Here is a 20,757-nt window from a genome sequence, read left to right as displayed (position 1 = left end):
TAATGGGCCACCTTCTTTGCAGTCATGTAGATCCCGTAGATAAGTTTTTGATAGTGGGGATACCTCCGCTTGGAAGGAGTCAGGACTTCGGAGACGTAGTACACTAGCCGCTGAACTTTGTATGCTTTGCCTTCTTCTTCTCGTTCGACTGTAAGAACAGTACTGACGACTTGATTTGTAGCCGCGATATACAGAAGAAGGGGCTCTTTACTGAGCGGAGCAGTAAGAACCGGCTGGGTGGAAAGTAGGACTTTGAGGTCGTCGAATGCGACTTGGGCTTCGTTTGTCCACTCGAAAGTATCTGATTTCTTCATGAGTCGGTACAGAGGAAGTGCTTTCTCGCCGAGTCGACTGATGAACCTGCTCAAAGCCACTAGGCAACCTGTGAGCCGTTGAACATCGTGTATTCTGACTGGCCTCTCCATTCGGACGATGGTCCCGATCTTTTCGGGGTTGACATCGATCCCTCGTTCGGAAACGAAGAAACCGAGTAACTTTCCGCTGGGAACGCCGAATGAACATTTGGCGGGGTTGAGCTTGATATCATACCTACGAAGGTTGGCGAATGTTTCTGCCAAGTCAGTCAGCAGGTCGGAACCTTTGCGTGACTTGACTACGATATCATCCATATACGCCTCCACATTCCGACCGATCTGGTCGAGGAGACATTTTTGGATCATGCGCATAAAGGTAGCTCCTGCATTCTTCAAACCGAATGGCATAGTGATGTAGCAGAAGCACCCGAATGGGGTGATGAAGGCTGGTTTTAACTCATCGGGACCATACAGACGGATCTGATGATAGCCCGAATAGGCATCAAGAAATGACAGACGCTCGCAACCTGCAGTCGAATCGACAATTTGATCTATGCGGGGGAGCGGAAAATGGTCTTTCAGGCAGACCTTATTGAGAAGCTTGAAGTCGATGCACATTCGGAGCGACTTATCCTTCTTGGGCACCATGACAACATTGGCGAGCCACTCGGAGTGGTGAACCTCGCGAATGAAGTTGGCTGCCAGCAGCTTGGCTACCTCTTCCCCGATTGCCTTCCTCTTGTGCGCGGCGGACCGGCGCAGGCGCTCTCGGACGGGCCGAGCGGTGGAATCCACGTGCAGTCGGTGCTCAGCCAATTCCCTGGGTATACCTGGCATGTCAGAGGGTTTCCATGCGAAGATGTCCCAGTTTTCACGGAGGAATTGGGTGAGCTCGGCTTCCTACTTAGGATCGAGGGTGGTGGAGATGTTCGTCGGGGCAGCAGTGTCGTCCGTCGGGTGGATGCTGACCTTCTTCGTCTCTCCCGCCGACTGGAATGCAGACTCTGAAGCTGGCTTCTTCGAGCGCATCAGGTCGGCGGGGTCGACTGTTTTCTTGTACTCGTCAAGCTCGAGGACGGCCATCTGCTGGTCGGCGATTCTTGATCCCTGCTGCAGACACTCTTCGGCCCGCTGCCGATTGCCTGTGATAGTGATCACACCCTTCGGGCCTGGCATCTTCAGCTTCAGGTATACGTAACATGGACGGGCCATGAAACGTGCATACGCTGGGCGGCCCAGAATTGTGTGATAAGCGCTCTGGAAGTCGACCACTTCGAACGTCAGTTTTTCCTTGCGAAAGTTCTTGTCGGAGCCGAAAACGACGTCCAACGCGATCTGGCCGAGTGACTTGGCCTTCCGTCCAGGGACGACTCCATGGAACTGCATGCTGCTCTCGCTGAGTTTGGACATCGGGATGCCCATCCCCTTGAGTGTGTCGGCGTACATGATGTTCAAGCCGTTGCCGCCGTCCATGAGGACTTTGCGCAGTCGGACTCCTTCCACCACCGGGTCGACGACCAGAGCCTGTCTCCCCGGGGTGGGTACATGTGCCGGATGATCCGACTGGTCGAAGGTGATCGCAGTCTGAGACCATTTGAGGAACTTGGGGTTGGTAGGGGTGGCCATGTTCACCTCTCTGTTCACCAGCTTCAGTCGACTCTTGCTCTCAATGTCAGCAAAAATCATGAGAGTTGCATGGACTTGGGGGAACGGATCCTCCTTATCCTCTTCATCCTGTTCGTTGTCCTTTTCACTCGGTTGCCCTTCGCCGAACCCCTGGATCAGGAGGCGACACTGTCGAGTGGTATGCTTCGCATATATGGGGTTGCCCTCTTCATCCATCTTCGTATGAATCGGACATGGCTGGTCCAGGATGGGGTTATTGAACTGCTTCTTCTTGGGGGTGAACTGAGCCTTCCCTTTGCCCTTGAACTTGGCATTGGTTATGGCTGCAGCTTCTGCTTGCGGAGCGGTCGGAGCTTTCTGCTTCTGCTTCCGAGCGTTGCCCCCATCTCCATCAGCGACTGTTTTGTGCTTGCCGCTTCGGATGCGGTCTTCCTCTTTGCCATTTGCATAGCGTGTTGCTATCTCCATCATCTTGCTCATGGAGATGTCGCCTGTTCGGCCGAACTTCAGGTACAGATCCCTGTACCGCACACCTGCCTTGAAGGCGCAGACTGCTTGATGCTCAGTGACATTCTCCACCGTGTGGTAGAGAGTTGTCCAACGCTGAATGAAGTCTCGCAGGGGCTCATTCTGCTTCTGGACGCAGTGCTGGAGCTCCACGAGGCCAGTAGGGCGCTTGCACGTCCCTTCGAAGGTCCTCATGAACACTCGGGCCAGATCTGCCCAGCTGTAGATGCTTGAGGGGGCCAACTGGTTCAGCCACGCTCGCGCCGAGCCGTCGAGCATCAGAGGGAGGTGCTTCATGGTGACATGGTCGTCTCCTCCTCCGATCTGGACTGCTACTCGGTAATCATCCAGCCACGTTCCTGGCTTGGACTCCCCTGTAAACTTGCTAATTCCCGTTGCCAATCGGAAGTTGGGAGGGATGTCAGCCGAACGGATGGCTCGACTGAAACACTCGGGACCAGAAACGATGGTCCTGCTTCCACTCGGACGGTCAATATCGTGACCATCGCGGTGGGCTCGGCCCCTGTCGACCCTCCGCTGGGCGATATGCCCTCTTGCGTCGGGCCTTGGGTCGTAAGTGTCACCGACTGAACGCCGATCATCATGATGTCGGGGTCCGTAGGGCCCACCCCGCGGAGGGGTGCGTGAACGGCGGCGATCTTCATGATTTATGAAACGGCTGCCTCCTCTGTGCCGTTGATGGGAACCAGGGCTGTGAACCGACCGATGCGTATTCGCATGAACAGAACTATTATGGATCCTGTTATGCGACTGGGAGACTGCCGAATTCTGTTGTTGCGCCATGTGCAACAGGGCTCAGATCTGCTCGATTCCCCTACCAGCCTCTGAATCAGTCGGCTGGAGGGAATCGGCTATCTTGGCAGCTGCAGCCAAATTGAGGAGGGGTGTGCGGAACAACTCCACGTTGCTCCGCCGAGTGTGTCGACTGGCAGAACGGCGGGGCGGACGACGCGCGCCGGACGTTTCGCCGATCTCGTGTTCGTTCCGGCCAGCTTGACGGGGATCTTCATGGGAGTTGGCCATGTGTACTTCTGCTGCAGGCCCGCGACCCGCGTACTCGGAAGGAAACTCAGTCAGAACCGAGCCCGAGTGCTGGGACAGCGGGGCAACCACAACAGACTCTAGAATCGCCACTTGTGAAGACGCGTTCTGGCGCGCCTCGGCGTGTTGCACCCAACGCTGAAGTCGCGGACGGCGGGACCGCTTGCTGCGGCGCGTGACGGCAGTGTAGGTCGACACCGGAGCCGACTGCTGGAGAAGAAGAATGCCGCGGGCGCCGGCACGGAAGTGTGTAGCCCCACGACGGGGAAGCGCCTCGACATCGAGAGGAGCATCCCGAAGCCACGCCGAATCGTCGACGATGAAGGAGAGAGCGCCGAAGAAGATCTGGTGACCCATGCTCGAATCTCCACCGGACGACATGACGAAGGGAAGTAGTCGCAAACTCACCGAAAGTCGCTTAGACGCCTGCCCCACGGTGGGCGCCAACTGTCGTGGGTATAAGCCTGACAGTAGATGTGTAGGGTACGAAAAGGATGGGCAGAGTCCCAGCTACGGCGAGGTTGTATGAGTTCAGGCCCCTCTACGGTGGAGGTAATAACCCTACGTCTCAGTGCTCTGGGAGCTTGTTGTCGAGTGGAATATGGAATACAATGATTTGCTAACCCCTGCACCAGCGGGGGAGGGTGGCTTATATAGAGTGCGCTGCCCTCCACAACGGTTCCGGTACAGGGGTGGAGTAGTGGCGATTGAATGCGTACGCTATAGGTAACGTACGTCCTAAATGCTAATAAATGCACCGGGAAACGTACGACCGTTTCCCTCCAGGGGGGTTACGATGTTCCGAGTGGCATCCAGTCAGTTAGTTGGATGCTCTCTGAATGCTAGTCTCCGACTGGATAGTCGAGGACCTGTTACCGACTGGACGATGGGGACTCCTTAATTCAGTCGGAACTGACTAAGGGCCTTGTCCCTTATGAGGGGTAGTCCTTGGGTAGGACTTACAGGGCAGGCCTATGACCCTACCGTAGGACTATAACCCCATCAACTACCTACCGTGCAGTTGCGCTATCACGGACACAAATACGCTCGCACACAAACCAGAGTTTGGAAATAATTTACTCTAACCGGTTGCTAGGAAAAATAGTAAAGGGGGGAGGGGTTTACTAAACCACGAACAAAAGGTAGAAATGCTAAATAAAAGGACTAAACTAAATGTAGGGGTGCTTGAGTAGTAAAGGCGGTCTCAGAGCTTTTGAAGTCATTACCAATAGTATGACCAGCACAACTTATGTGCAAGCATAGTTCTAGGTCTGCATCTCTAATCCTCCATATATGTGTAATGTGTGGGTGAAGCCAAATAAAAATATATGCAAACATGCAGCAGACACGTATTACGCACGCCACCATCGTGCATCCGCAGGTGTCATTTTCGGTACCAGTGATTAAGGGTTTTCCCATGAACTCGGCATAAAGCTTTAGGCCTTGTTTGATACTAGTGTTTTTGAGGAGATTGGTGGGGATAATCCCTCAAGGGATTGGGTGAAACCCCAACCTTCACCCAATCCCTTCAAATCCCCATTTATCCCCAATACACTAGGTAGGGGTAGTGTATTGGGTATTGAGAAAAATGCACTATAATTTAGGGATTTGAGGGAAAATGTGGGGATGAAACATGTCAAATACACTAGAACCAAATGGTATTATGGGATATGTGGGGATTGAGGGGTTTGACCGGGATAATCCCCATAAATTCCCTAAAATACACTGGTACCAAACAAGGCCTTAGGGTTCTCGATCATTCCCCTGTCTAAGATCAGGGAAGGAGGGAGATAATTACCGTCACTAAATACCTCCTCTATCCGTCATCAAGAAGGTAGTAAATCCCTGAAGTGACATTAAATTCTTCAACTTTCATCAAGTTGAGAGTAAAAATATCGACATCTACAATATTAAATAAAAATATGATAACTCATTTAATGATGAATCTAATCCCACCAATTTAATATTATGGATTTTAATATATTTATTTACAAATTTAATCAAATTTAAAAGATTTGACATTTCACAAAAATAATACACATTGTATTTTGAAACAGAATGATTAGGTTTTTTTAATGTAACAGCGCAGCAAAGCATGTCCGGTCCTTCTAGTTTTTGCTACTCTGGGGGTAATATCTGTTATAAATGTGAATTCTGGGGGGTAAAGAAAATGGAATTCACTCTACTGTACTAAAAATGATTCACCGGCCGTCACCTTTGCGCCTGCGGTGGTTACAGATTTACCCTTCGTCCTTCCTTCGTCGGGATTCGGGAACCGGCTTCTGTCAGATTCCTGAAATGCATGGTTTTTAAAACTCTTTTTTCTTTGAAGGTTGGTTGGATTCCTGAACGCTTGCCCTTTAAAACTCATTCGGGTGTCACAAGTTGCCTTGGAACATAGGATCTTGGTCTTATGCGTGACCCGGGACCGGGAGATGGATCAAAGCGATGTGAAACTGGGTTTTTAAAAACTGGCGCCGTGGCACGCACAGTCATACCTTCTGGCCTGTGGCGCCGATCTGTCGGGAGTCCAACTCCAACAGGGAGCTCTTTCTCTGCAATTTAACAGGGAGCTCGGATCCCGAAAGGCAGCCAGTGGTTGGCACACCCCTATCGTCAGAAGCCACACGCTATGCATCAGCGCGTGCATGCTGCGTGGCCCTCTGAGTAGCTGTATAGTAGTAGTAAAAAGGAGAGAAAGCTTACCCTCGTAGGGTTTGTTAAACTACACCGGGTACGGATGGATGCAGATGTTCTATACTTGTATATATCAAGTTTGTAAGAAATCTGAGCTTTGACCGCCCAGCACCCAGCTAGTCATCTCGATCTGTATCTGACTACTAGCAGTGCTTAAACTAACAAGCTCACTGGCCATTCTTTTATAAGAAGTTAAGAGCCCAGCAAGCCTCAGCCTTCCTCCTCTCTTCACTCTCCTTGCCATCACCCCCTTCACCAGCCGACCAAGATTTACCGGCGTCGACAAGGTGTACGTACCGGTTAATTGGAGTTCACCATGACTACTGCCTCAGTTCTTCTTACACTTGCCCTGGTTATCTCCTTGCTCGCCCTTGGCCATCCGCTCGCTCATGCTCGCCATGGTGAGTCCAATTTTTCTCTTCTTATTTGCATTGTCCATCTCAAGTTTGTAGCATGTATTCAGTCACAAGTAGTATTGTTGATTCCACCAGCTGCTCATACATTGCTTGTTGCAGTGAAGGACCCGTCCATGCCAACCGGTGATTCCACGTCTGTAAAGAAAGGATTACAGCAAGGGAATACCATGAAGCTCGATGAAGCTGGGAAGACCAAGAAAGTTGAAAATGTGGGAGTGGAGGAGTCATCGAAGGGTTCCTTTGAACCAAGCTTTGGCAACCAGGGGAGCCATGGTGTTGAGTCTGATAAGGTGGCCGTACTTGCTCGTCGTGGAGAACCACCCAAGCCTCACCCAAAGAAACACAACTGAGGCACCGTGGTCCGGAGTGGGTGAATTTTCTTTTGTGACCATCAGTACTTAGCTCAAAGCCCAACTGTCCCTAAGTATGTTAGCCAGCTAATTTGCTTTTTGGTTCATCGTATTGTATTTAGTATCTGATCTAGAGTAGTAATAGTTCCTGCCCCTCTCTAACTAGACTCTGGGTGAAAATTTAGCTAGAAAATGGAGATCATACTCCACTGAGCATACTGTACTATAGCTGCCTACTGTCAAATTAATACCACACCTTTTCAACATATGCACGTTTCAGAAACAATATGTTTTGTCGTAGGAAATCTGATGGACTTGCTCTGTATTAATATGGAGGCAATCTTGGCTGCCAAGAATACATGGGATCCAAAGGATCAAACTAATAGGAAATAATCCTAGCTAATTTGTAGTCATAAGACCTTGACAACAACAATAACAACAACAACAACAACAACAACAACGGACCTGACTCCCGTGTCGCTCACACGGGCGGCTCGGGAGAAACCCTAGCCGCCGCCGACACCTATCCCACCTCCACTCCTCCTCCTCCCGCCGCCGTCGAGGGCAAAGCCCGCACAGCGCTGGCAGCGGTGGGGACGTCTCGCCCTCCTCTCATCCAGGCATGGTGGCGTGGGGCGCTCGGCTGGCAACGGGGACTCGCGCGCGGATGTGGGCGTGCACGGGCAATGGGTGTGCAGTGCAGTGGCGCAGGCAGCGTGGAGCCGCGAACGGCTTGATCAACAGGAGATCCAACGTTGCTCCGTCCCGGGGAGCTCCAACCTCAGATCTTGCTCCCTTGGGGCGGCAGCTTGCTCCCTTCGTCGGCGGTCCCCGTGGCCGAGACTAGGGGCTGATGGTGCAAGGCAGAGCTGGTGGTCAGTGCAGCGTGGGGGCTCGGGCGACGCGGTGTCCCTGTGAGCTGCCATGCCCGATCTGGGGGCTTTTCTACGCACAGATCTATATCCCACCGTTGCGGTGGCTCGCACGGCCCGGCGGGCACCATGGTTGCGGATGTAGGGTCGGCGGGGTAGGTGTGTGGTGGAGTGTTGTGGCCGGCAGTGAGGGATTGGGTGCTGGTGGCGGCCGAGACCGACCGGCTCTGTCTGTGCAGGTGCCCAAGGTGAGTGGTTGCGATAGCGGAAGTCTCTTGATGGAACTAGCAGGGATGCTCACGTGGATCGGCAGGATGGGGAAGGTCTAGCGCTGCCGGACTTGGTGGCTAGCGTTGGCGGAGATGGCCGGGCTTGGATGCTTCAGGCGAAAGCCTCTTGCCGACATCGTCGGCAGCTATGATGGCGACGTCCTCGCGCGTCGTTTCTCTTCATGAAGGCATCGTGGGGTAGCTTCCGTTGCCCGCTATTTTCCTATGCTCCATGCAAAAGCCTTGTATTCTTTTCTGGGTCGGGCGATGATGCCATCGTCGATGTCATTTTCCTCCTTTGGGACATTGTTCTAGGAGCCATGGATCCGCAGTTGGTCTGCTGATGTCTGGGTTGGAGCGTTGGTTCGGGTTGTTGGTTTGTACAACGGCGGCGGTGGAGGTGCTCTATGGTGGTGACCAATGCCTTGGTCATCCTGTGTTGATGGTTGACCTCTCCTTTTGGGGGCTCGTGGCAACGGTGAGGTCTCAATGGTCATTGCTCTTCGATGGCGTTTTAGGTTTGGTTGCCTCGCATAGTGCTTTGGTTCTCTCTATTTGCGATGGCGGTCATGGTGTGGCCCACAGGAGGTGCAGGATTGTCTCAGAGGATCATTGCCCTTCGGTACGGTCTGTGGCTCTCTCTGTCGCGATGTTCCTAGGCAGTGTGATGCCCTTCGACGGTGGCCGCGACTTCCTAACTCTTCAAGGTGCATAGTGAGCGCACGGCAGCAGACGTCTTCTTCTCTACGTCTTCTTGGCAGTGGATCTCCTTTGACTGATCCAACAAAGCTAGTCCCCGCTCTTCTCGGACAGCTGGTGGCGATGGTGCTAAGTTCTTGGTGTTGGTTGTTTGTCACAGCCCAGTTCTGGCTCTCTTTACTTTGTTCTTTGTTCTTTGTTCGTAGCCCGTTGTCTGTTCTTCTTTCTGTTGTTCTTTCTTCCCTCTCGGATGTGGTTAGCTGCTATCCGTTGTACCGTTGTCTTGCATATTTCTTATTTATAATGAAAATGGTCTCGACCGGCGTAGCACCCTTAAAAAAATTGTAGTCAACTACATTGATTACATGTTGAGATAAACATTAACATCCCCCCTTAATCTGAACAGGCCACAAGGTCGAGATTATGTAGTAATTTCTCCAACAACATGACCTTAGTAGCAGGTGTAGTGAAAGCATCTGTCACTTGATCGCCGGAGGACGCAAAGCGAACATCCAAAACTCCTTGCGCCACCTTTTTTTGTTATGAACTGAAAATCTGTCCCAATATGCTTTGTATCCTTGATGTGTTCGCTGATGTTGACCAACGAATAGAGTCTAGTAGCCATAGTATCCTTGATGTACCTTAATATGGGCTTGACCACCTCCCAATGCATATGAGTAGGTTTCGCTAGATATTGGCACACCTTGTTGACAGCAAACGAAATATTAGGAATGGTGAGAATAAGATATTGCAACCCTCTAAGGCCTTGTTTGGAACCACTTGATTATATAATCTAGTTTTTATAATCTATTCTGTCTTCAAACAGGACATATTATGGTGTAGATTATAAAACTAGATGAACAGATTATTAAAAACTCACAATCTACTCTACCCTAGCTAAAATCAGATTATGAATTACTAATGATTCATTACCTTTATAAAGTTAAAGATAATTGCCACCGTCACCCTCTTTTTTCTATAAAAAAAACAAAGGATAGACAAATCATTATGCAATGTAAAACCTGAATTACAGTTTATATAATCTGATCTTCAAACATACTCACCTAGATTATTTTTATAAACCAGATTATATAATCTATTTTCATGATTCAGATTATCATATTCTATTATCATTCCAAATAGAACCTAATTAGTCACACCGTTAATAAAGGGTGCAGAGCTACCGAGATAAAAACCTTCAACGACACGGCACACATTCTAATGTTACATCTACATTCGATATGACTTTTTTTTCGCGGAGTATCTACTTTTAATATGTAATCACATTATAATAATAAAATAATACATAAATCATGAAATTCCGTACAGAATATTTAGCCACCTGTGGTAACACATGGATAATTATATTATGTGGTAATACTAAATCGAGGCGAGCAGAGGGCATACATCTCCCCTACGAGGCTACGAGCCACCGAGGCTCCTTTGTATCCTCTGCACGTCCTGCCCGGTGATCCTGAAGGTCTTCTTGACGACCTCGTCGGGCAGCCGCGGCTCCGTCCGGAACGCCGAGAAGGGCAGGAGCTGCGCGCCGGGGCTCTGGCTGTTGAGCCCGGACAGCACGACGGCCGGCGACGACGTGTCCTCGTTGCGAATGAAGTGCACCATGCCCCTCGGGAACACGAACGCCTCGCCGGCGCGCAGCCGCTGCGTGTACAGCCGGTACGACGTGTCGGCGAACCCCACCAGCACGCCGCCGGAGAGCACCAGCGCCACCTCCGACGCGCGCGGGTGGGAGTGCAGCGGCGCCATGCCGCCGGGCGCGAGGTCCACGCGCGCCATGGCCAGCCCCTGCGCGTTCGCGCCTGGGAGGGACGCCGCCGGGCTGGTCACCGTCGCGTTGAACCCGAAGAGCGTGGCCGACGGGTCCGTGGGCGCCGAGAGCGCCGACGTCGCGAAGTGGCCCGCGCGCGCCGTCGCCGGGTCGATGCACGGCAGGCCGTTGAAGTGGAAGTCGAGCGCGCCGGCGGCGGCCCTCGTGTCGGCGACGCAGTAGTCGACGAGGAGGTCCGGGTCAGAGTCGCAGACGGCGGAGAAGATGATCGTCACGAGCGAAAGGATGGCTCGAGAGATGGGAGCGGCATGGTTGCTTGTGGCGCCCATGGCTACGCCTCGAACGTATGATCAGCGATCAGTACATTCAGCAGTCACGGCTCATGTGCATATGATTGTATGCTCTTTGGGCTTTGAGGAGTTGGCAGATGATGCTTTGAAGTTACTGTGGGTGCGAGTGGCTGCATTGGCTACGTTACGTTACCATTGTCTTGAGAATGAGACACATATACTTTTGGTGATGGAGGGTTTTCTTTTCAAGTCACTCTTGAACGTCTGTTGGAATCCACCTGAAACCTGTAGAACAGGAAATTCACTGATGTAGCGGCAGTTTTGCAATGGCATGGCATTGTGCAGTTTATTACTACTTGGCCACGTACCATTGGATAGTTCAAACTTATAAGCATGCAACATTAGAATCGGAAGCAGCAATATTTATCAAGCAACACAAGCAAATTCCATCTTAAGCTTCACTCACAATATCATTTCAGAGTTCACGGGTGCCCTATCCTTTCATGGATGTCAGATCCTTGATGCATGAACGTACAACATCCCTAATCCATCTCAAGGTACAAGAACATTGGTGTTACAACAGCTTTTCGACAAGACTATTACAGTGGTGACACATTCGTCAAGTCGTCGAGAAAGAGGCAGCCAAACACCGTGTTGAAAAAATCACTGCCTTTGATGGGGCCCTGGCTTCCAACGAGAGCTTGTGTGTCATATTGGCACGCCCTCGTGCAGTCCGGACAATATGTCACCTGCATTTCATGGTCAAGTGGTGAGTCGCTGGAACATGAAGAAACAGAACTAGGCATCACAGTTCAAATGTATTCCCATAAAATTAAGTAGTCATTTTGTTAGAACATGTGGAAACGGTAAGCATCACAATCCAAATATATTCCCATAACATGAAGTTGGGCATCCCCGTCTGCAAGAAACTGTATTCAGCTAAAAATTACAGCATTGTCATATGGTGTTGCTTCACTCGTACACTTTACCAGTTTCCGTAATACTACTATCCTGCCAAATCGACCAAGGAAATGCTACATCAAGAATATCTCGATTGACATAGTGATATGCTACGTTGCGCGAATACCTCAGAAAGGGATACTGCCCCAATACGTATCCCGTAAGTATCCCTTGATTTTCTGATTTAAAAGAAAAAAAGAAAATAATGTTTGATACTCCTAGGATACTTCTGCGATACGTTTTGGATACCTGAAACCCCTCGTTTGATGTGAAATCCCCTCAATAGCAAAGGCGCATCTTTTGAAGATTCCCAACATGAATGTGAGTTCATGTCGAAACATGTCTGTCAATGTTCTAGTTCAAACGAAAGGTGAGCAAGAGAGAGTCGATGCACTGATTGGAATAGGAAACCTAGGGAAATCCCACTGCCAACTAATGGAAGTGGACCAAGTGTAAGAAAAGAAAGGGGGTAATCCTATTGAGTCATGCTTTTGACCTAGAAGATTCCTTATTTTTTTCATATTTTTTATAATTAATATATGTAATATCTACATATAAACGTATCCCCGTATCCATGTTTTTAGAAAATTGATGTATCGGGTGAATCCCCGTATCGCGTATCCGATACGTATGTATCGCGTATCCGATACGTATCCAAGTATCCCTGCAACATAGGTGATATGCTCCTAAGTGTTTTTCTAGCTCGAATGGAACAAGCACTAAGCTATAACCATGCACTGTATCACCATAACTGATATGCACAGGGCTCAGATAGGTTTTGTTAGCAATGTATGTGTGTGTGAGCTGCAGTTATACAAAGTAGTCAAGGCATACCTCCAAAATCTTTGGCTTGAATCTATTATCAAGCATAACATCAACGCCATAAATGGCCCTGCAGAATGAGTTCTGCATCTCAGGATGGACAGCTGAGGTTGACTCAAAGACACGCCTTATCATATCACGTATGCTTTCATGAATCTCCAGCCATTTAACTGAAAATTTGACAATAAATTAGAAACATAAGACACCGCTATTCAAAGAGGAGGAATGCAAGCTGTTGTAAACCTTGATGCTCCTTCTCAAACTCCTTGACGAACTCTGGAGTATTCATATGGTTCATCCTTCCATTATAATTCTGGATGAAAAGAGAAATTAGGGAGCTAGATTACACTCTTAAACATTTATTACCAAGAAAAAGTTGACAGCTGGTCACTATATAAGCATACAGCTACAGACTAGAAGATATAATCACATTTATTATAACAGGAGATACAATACAACATCAACAAGCTTCTGCACAACTGACATTCATGATGTGGTATCATAAAATGACATGTATAATTTTAGTGAAATTTGTTCTTACCATCACAGTAAAATGGGTCTCGTACTCAAAAAGGCTAGTTTTCTCCAAAGTGTACTGATTGTTTGCTAACCTGACCTACAATAAGAAAAGATAGATGCGCAACAGCCACTGCATAAGTGGATATCATCATCAAGTAATGGCCACAGATATTCACTAAGTATCATTAAACTTTCAGGCATACCCAAAAAACATCACAAAGAAGTATATCCAAAGGGCATATACTGCGGACCAAAACAATGTACCGGAGATCAAACTTTCTTCCTTGGAAAAGCGCAGGGCACTCAATATACTTTTGGCATATCTTGGGACCCGTCTCCATAAGTCTGATGATTGCAGATAGATCACCACTGACAGTGGTATCAATTGTCCTTGCCATATTCCAAGGCTTCATGATCCATAAGTTATCCATACCATCCCGTTTCCTCACAGAGTATTCACCAATTAGTTGAGACAAATGGGTCTCTAGGTTATATGTAGGTTGAAGCCACTCAGGTGAGCCCCATGCCTGTAGGAGTTCATCTTAGTTTTCAGATGTCACTAACGTTAAAGGTACTAAATTCAAAGCAGTAAAGTTATGCCGAATGTTTCTTCAAAAAGAAGGCATACACCAAACAGCTCAGTAGCTCACCCTGTGGATGGTATCCGCTAGGTGGTGCTTCATGACCAGACAAGCCTCAAAAGGAAACTGATTCATGTACTGTTGGTCTGTGAGACCTAGTGAACTCTTTAATTCAGAATCAATTTGCATGCCTGCCCAGATGATGTCTGCATCCTTTGGATCAGTTGCTGCAGGAAAACAAGTTAGATGTGAACGAGGAGCTAATTCCTTTGAAGCATATGTTGCAGAAATAAAGGGATACGTCATGAATCGCCATGACTGTACAAGCATATTAAAGGAGCCAATAAAACCAAGTGGCATACAAATAATGTCTCGTTAGAAGAGTATGCCAAAAATTAGCACAACTTCAGTTTTGTTCAGTTCACTGACAAATATTACAAGACATTATTCACCAAGCGATACCATAATTTACAACTTAAATAGTAAACTATTACCTACTCTCATACGATAGCAGAGTGCTATCATTAGGTGTACACTAAATCAGCAAAATGATGATAATATTTATTTATCCTTACGTACAACGAAAAGGTATCATAACAAGATTTTCATGTTGTGTCTTTCCACATGAACAAATGTTCCAACAAAAGGAGGACAAGTGATGAAAGGAAGGACAGGAAATGGACTGCAGGAACCACAAGGCAAAACTTTGCAGGAACAATAGCCAGGGTGCATTCCCATCCGAAAAGTTAGTCAATCCTTGAAAAACAGTTACAGAAAAAAAAATAAAGGGGGACACAGCTTTGCTTACTGAGAACAAATTCTGGGCGTGTTAAGAACTCCTCTACTTGGGGTATATCAGTAAATACTCGAAGTGGACGGCCATCACTTGGACGTACACTTCTGGTTGAGGGCGTCTCTTTTGTAGGACAAATACTAGTTGATTGAAGCTGCTCCTGGTACTTCCTGAATTCCTACAAAGTAGCCAAAAAGCAAGAGAGAACATAAGACTAATTCATCGGTCCGTGTACAGCTCCCCCCCCCCCACCCCCACCCCCCACAAGTCAGTATTGACATGGGAAAAAGTACCTGAATAAAATAGTTCTCTGGTGTGTGGAACCAAGCTGTAAGCCTAGCTGAGCGTTGTTTGTCTTCGCCAATACCAAACAAGAAATCTCGGGTACATTCTTCTCCAGTATGAACATCACAAATAGGCCACAGAATTGTGTAACTGGAAATATTGGATATTAATTAACAAACTCATCCATCACAAATGGTAGCATGTTCCTACAATTCAAATGGCAATACCTTATAGCAGAAGATAATTTTCCTTCTGGCATGAACAAAAAAGGAGCTATTCTAAAGTTAGCATCATCACTATGGCGCATGGCTGAGCCCAACTCATCCATGACATACCTGCATAAATAACCAATCATGAAAAGATATAATACAGTAAAACAATCAAATGTGTTTCATGTCCTAATAGAATGTTTCTCATTGTCCAAAACTGAAAGCAAACATATTTCCTGGATAAAACTCTACTTCAGCAGTAGGTGTTAGTCAAGGTCATAATGTTAACATGATTCTTTTTGCACGAACTCTTGCAGGATTTAACTTCATAGTAACTATTTGGCTAGCCAAATGTTGGCATTGCCAAATATTGGCAATACCAATACTTGCCAAATATTGGCAACTTTATATGAGATAGGCAAGATAACTTGGTAACCAACCAATTAGTAGCCAATGTTTGGCACAATGCCAAACATTAGCATGCCTTTTTTGGCACCAAACCAATTATGCTCTAAATTTACACCAACCACTCGTCCAGAAAGGGATGAAAAAAGATTGCAGCAATGGCATACCAAATGGGTGTTTCATCAAACTTTTCTTCATCAGCAAGCCGGTAGGTCATAAGATACAGCCACATTGCACCAATAACTCTTTCAGCCAGGGGTTCTTCAGGTGACCATTCTGGAACACGTGGTTTAAGTGCAGAGTCCACTACATGCTTAGCGCTCTCAACTATACTTGACGCATTGACACCATTCAGCAAAGTTATATTGGGAAGAGATTCAAGAATGGAAATTGCACTGTTTCCAAGAGGGCCAGGAATGTCTACCTGTCAAAAGATAATCATTTTCCATGTATGAGTTGATAACACTCATCCCTAGTCCAGAAAGAAGACGGGAGATAACAATAAATGTCTGAGAAAATATGAAGTTTCGCCAATGATACCTCCAACTCCTGTAACTGTGTAAACCCACTAAATAACTTCAAGAGATCATCGCCAGACATTTGGTCCAAAGGATTGCCACGGATGTTCAACTTTGAAAGAGATGACAGTTTACTAGAGGAGAACGCCTTCAAAAATTAAAATGTACAGAGGAAAATTGTCAGTGGAGTGGTTCACCTTTTCTGAGTGTACATTTCTGACAAAATGATAGCTTAAACTTGGGCAAAATGATACAGGTAGTCTTTTCGTGACATAGTGTTTTAAAATTATAGAGAAACAATTGTAGATATTAGGTATCTTACCTCAGGTAGTTTGTGGATGGACCTATCAGAAAGGTCAAGAGTCACAATATTATCCAATGGTATGTTTCCCACAGACAAACAGGGATTTTCTGCTCCAACCATATCTCCGCAGAAACCTAAAGCCCACTCTCTAGCTTTCATTGTAAAATGTGAATTGTAGATTTCCAATTCAGGAAGACCATCAAGAACATCTTTCTCAGTGCTGTCAAAATCAAAATCAAAAAGATATTATAATGACATAGCAGGACTTTACAACAATATTACCTGAAATAGACATCACACATAAGTTCTGAAATATTTCAATTAGTCAGAGTGTTGTTCACTTGCTACTCCCTCCGTCCCACAATATAAGACGTTTTTGCAAGCTAACAAAAACGTCTTATATTGTGGGACAGAGTGAGTATTTGTTAAAGCCAACTGTTGTTCACTTGCTATTTGTTAAAGCCCAGAAATTGCAAATCTATATCGTGTTGTTTTTACCACATACATGCAGCATGACCAAATACAATACTCTAGCTTTTTTTCAGATAAACATAATTCTATGCCCCAAATTAGCATAAGCCAAATTTTACTTAGCCATCCATTCATACATTCCAAACACAGGGTTTGGCTGTAAGAACACAGACAATGAATGAGTCAGAAACTGGCAGACGCCAGGCAGGTTTACTTCTTACTTTCAAGAAGCCACTTTTTTATTACTGTTCCATCCGTATTTAGATTCATCATGCCAGACCGATCATTTCATGAACTAGGAAAGTAGAATTTCTAGGTTATCATTTGCAGCAGTGCTACAGTCCGACACTCAGTGGCAAGCATTATATAGTTTGAAGGCAAATATGTAGTTGCTTTCTTAACTCCATATATCAGGATCACTATTTTTTGTTTCATAGTTAGACCTATAACCAATTAAGAACATGGAAAATATGCATAAGAGAGTTTAAAAAATAGATAACTTAAGAAAATATGTAAATCACAATTCTGACCATTGGTTAAGGATAGGGTTCTCATTCAACCAAAGTGCCTTTAACCTTCCACACTTTCCGATTTCTCGCATTACTTTTTCTGGATCCTGCAGCTTGTTCCCCCATAGATTGAGGGCTACCAGATTCTAGTGAGAAAGGAAAGACCAGTTTCAGGAAAACATCAAATACAAATCATAGATCATTCAGAAATAGTTCTCCTGACAAATAACATAGAAGAACAGAGAAAAGCTCTTCTGAAATGAACTTTGACATTTAGAAGAGAACATTTGCTATCTTCTTTTCATCACAAATAAAACCACGGAATTGTCAAATGTAAACATACACACTGCAATATAATAATACTGTCATACTTATATGAGATCGACCAGATATGCTATACTGTACATTACAGGCAACGGCAACTAAAAACATATATGGAGAAGAGTCATACCGGAAAATTGGCAGATAAATCCAGTGCAACTAACATATCATCATCGATTCCGAGCTCCTCAAGCTCCAGCCATGCTGCAAAATCACCTCCCGACTCCTGGATTCTAATCCTTTCTTTCTCCACAACCTTCAAGACATGCTCCAAACCACCACCCTTTTCACTGTCTTGCTCATCTGCCTCTTCGACCTCAATTCTCCTATCCAGATCCACGCACATTAGAGCTGCCATTCTCTCGGCCAATCCTGGTACTTCACGTAGCTACAAAATCACCAACACACAAAAATGAGATAGCTCATGGATACTTATTCCTGCTTGTCAGGTCAGCACCTATTGCTATTGCTAGTACTTGACGGTGGAACAAAAACAGTAGATACTTATTAAATCCTTAACAGCCATGAATTGACAACAAAATGCTCGTGAACAGAGATCAACAGACAAAAATCAGAGCATTTTAACCTGGATCGAATTGTAGCGACCACTCACTTGACTAATCGGGGCATTAATTTACAGTATAGCAGCGTCAACTGTCAACAAACTCAGCAAAGATCACTGCCAATACAATGTACAAAAAGTGGATGACAGCACAACCTGAAACTCATTGTTATCAAAGTTCAAACGAAGCGACTGGTTATACTACTGAATAGGGTCACAAGCCAGACAGCATCCTGGCTAGTAGCTTCTGAGTAAAGTAGCACGGGTAATTGATAGCAGGCATCAGACGAGGCGGACCTGCTTGAGCGCATCGGAGAGGCGGAAGGACCACGCGTGGTCGACGAGGAAGACGTCCGCCTCGCTCCCTAGAGGCGCCCCGGAGGCGAGCACGAGGCGGCGCTGCCTCCCTTCCTCGCAGGGCTCGACGGAGAAGCTCTCCCCGCCGTCGAACACCTCGTCGGCGAGCTTGCGGTACAGCCGCCGATGCAGCGACGGCGGCACGCCGGCCGCAATCAGCAGGAACTGGTGCACCCTCGCGAAGTCCTCGAAGCTGCGGATGCGGTCATCGCGTGGCGCGGGGGCGGCGGCAGCGGGCGACATCGCGGTAGTTCACCGCGGCGGCGGCGGTTGGGGGGAGAAGGAGGGTTTAGATGTTTCTTAACCCCAAATGGAGGAGCGGGCTACGGGTACCCCGTCTGGAGGCTGGAGCTGGACCGTGGAGATGCCGTCGCTTTACGATTCGTGCTGGAGAATCGTACGTTCCTGACACTCCTGAGTGACTGGTGGACACTTCGACAGTATATTCCTTGTTTCGTTTTTCTGCAAGTGTATATTTATGTTTTTTTTCGAATATAAGTACTACTCCCTCCGTTCCTAAATATAAGTCTTTTAAGATATTTCACTAATAGTCTACATACGGAGCAAAATGAGTGAATCTACACTCTAAATTATGTCTATATACATCCGTATGTAGTCCACTAATGAAACTTCTTTAAAAACTTATATTTAGGAACGGAGGAAGTAGTATATATTTACGATTCTTGTGATGGGTGGATTAGTTTATGGGAAGAGATTACATCCCACCGGCTGATCCGGTTGATCCATCCGCCGCCCGCTTGTCCGTTAGATCTCGCCTCGATCACGAACCATCTTCCGAAATTGGCTCGTTCTTTCAGAAACTAGAGCGTTGTTTCAGAAACGGGGGCTGAAGCTGGAGCACTCCAGGTTCCTCGTCGTGCCTCCTCTGCTACCGACTACCGAGGACGAGCACGCCGGAGTCTGGCGAACCGCGGACGCCGTCGGTCCTCGCCAGCTCGCCGGATCCCCACCTCGCCGACGAGATCCAGCCCCTCGTCGGATCCCCACCTCGCGTGGCGAACGAGGAGGTGTGCGGCGCGGACGCCAGCGAGCTCCCGCCGCCGGGGAGCTTCTCTACCTCGCTGGAGATGCGTCCCTGCTCGCGCGTCCGACTCTCCGTTGAGCATGGATCCCAGCTGCAACGTGACTTTCGTTGCAAAAGTTCCTGAAACTCGACCATTGTTGCAAAAAATCTTTCGTAAAAATACCTATGTTACAGAAAGACGAAGAAAAAAAATCTGCAACAAGCAAATTGTTTCTGAAACTCGACCGTTGTTTCAGGAATTAACGGATCCAAAATTTATTTCTTGCAACAAAGCGAAAGTTTCCGCAACTCGAACGGCGTTTCAAGAAATAACTACTGACTATACGGCGGGGATGCGGGACGTTAGATCGACATCCGACGGCTAGCTAGGTGGCGGATAATTTTTTAAAATCATCCGACGGACGCGTAGCGTTCCCCTTAGTTTATGTTAAATTCGATCTATTAGTCATGCAAATTTGAAATTGTTGCTTTATTTGGCACTTGCGTCCCCCATTGCCCAGCCGGTGCCAATTGCTATAGGAAAAAAATTGGGCACCGGGACACCTACTTATTCCAATGTCAAAACTTATAAGTTTACAAACAGTTAGCGCGATGGCCCACGCAAGAAAGTAAAGTAGACTAAGAAGGTGTTTGGATACGTTTTAGTTCCATGACTAAAAGTAATGAGACTAAAACTTGCTAGCCTCACCCATGCTTGGATTCAAGTACTAAAGAGACTAAAATCAAGTTAATGAGCATTTATTATCTTCCAAACCCTCCAATCCAGAACTTGCATGGGGAGTTAAATGAGAAGAGAGAAGACTAATGCACATTTTAGTAGGGGTACCCCTGACTAAAAGATTTTAGCCTCAAGACTAGTTTTAGCCTCTCTTTAGTCAAGGATGCTTGAAACTTTAGCCTCTCAAAGAGACTAGTTTTAATCAGACTAGTTTTAGTCTCTTGGATCCAAGCACCCTCTAAAGGTACATAGTTGATTGTTTACTTGGATTTTTTCTATTTATGTGGGGTCCGGTTCATTTCGGACTATAGAAACAGATAGCCGGTTATTTATTGTGTTGAGGGTCGATCACGTTATGAAAGGCCTTAGGATACCCTTGAGCCCTACATAGTACAACTAAATGACTAAAATTATCAAAAAAATAATGTACATTCTACAAATTCAGTTTTTTTTTAACTGAAAAGGGTCGAAGGGTACACTCAAA

The 20,757-nt window shown here is 46.9% G+C and overlaps 3 protein-coding genes across 3 annotated transcripts; 1 reads left to right on the top strand and 2 right to left on the bottom strand.

The window, feature by feature from the left end:
• The first annotated feature begins 6,332 nt into the window (after positions 1-6,332).
• Positions 6,333-7,238, top strand: LOC123447100. Its single transcript, XM_045123670.1, has 2 exons — positions 6,333-6,607; positions 6,722-7,238. Exons 1-2 carry the CDS (start codon positions 6,523-6,525, stop codon positions 6,970-6,972), a joined length of 336 nt encoding a protein of 111 aa, XP_044979605.1. The 5' UTR covers positions 6,333-6,522; the 3' UTR covers positions 6,973-7,238.
• Positions 7,239-10,101: 2,863 nt separating this feature from the next.
• LOC123449606 (germin-like protein 3-1) lies at positions 10,102-11,150 on the bottom strand. The gene has a single exon (XM_045126883.1). It carries the CDS (start codon positions 10,931-10,933, stop codon positions 10,235-10,237), a length of 699 nt encoding a protein of 232 aa, XP_044982818.1. The 5' UTR covers positions 10,934-11,150; the 3' UTR covers positions 10,102-10,234.
• A 145-nt stretch (positions 11,151-11,295) lies between these two features.
• Positions 11,296-18,846, bottom strand: LOC123449605 (tubulin--tyrosine ligase-like protein 12). Its single transcript, XM_045126881.1, has 15 exons — positions 18,451-18,846; positions 17,722-17,979; positions 17,292-17,416; positions 16,309-16,510; positions 16,009-16,134; positions 15,636-15,892; positions 15,082-15,189; positions 14,863-15,004; positions 14,585-14,747; positions 13,846-14,003; positions 13,399-13,722; positions 13,218-13,292; positions 12,920-12,989; positions 12,689-12,846; positions 11,296-11,643 (listed from the first exon to the last, which is right to left on the bottom strand). Exons 1-15 carry the CDS (start codon positions 18,751-18,753, stop codon positions 11,494-11,496), a joined length of 2,619 nt encoding a protein of 872 aa, XP_044982816.1. The 5' UTR covers positions 18,754-18,846; the 3' UTR covers positions 11,296-11,493.
• Positions 18,847-20,757: the final 1,911 nt, after the last annotated feature.

This window comes from Hordeum vulgare, chromosome 4H (assembly GCF_904849725.1).
Source record: "Hordeum vulgare subsp. vulgare chromosome 4H, MorexV3_pseudomolecules_assembly, whole genome shotgun sequence".
Classification (NCBI taxonomy): domain Eukaryota; kingdom Viridiplantae; phylum Streptophyta; class Magnoliopsida; order Poales; family Poaceae; genus Hordeum; species Hordeum vulgare.
Note: the sequence above shows the minus strand (reverse complement) of the source record. Positions and strands in the feature narration are given on the sequence as shown.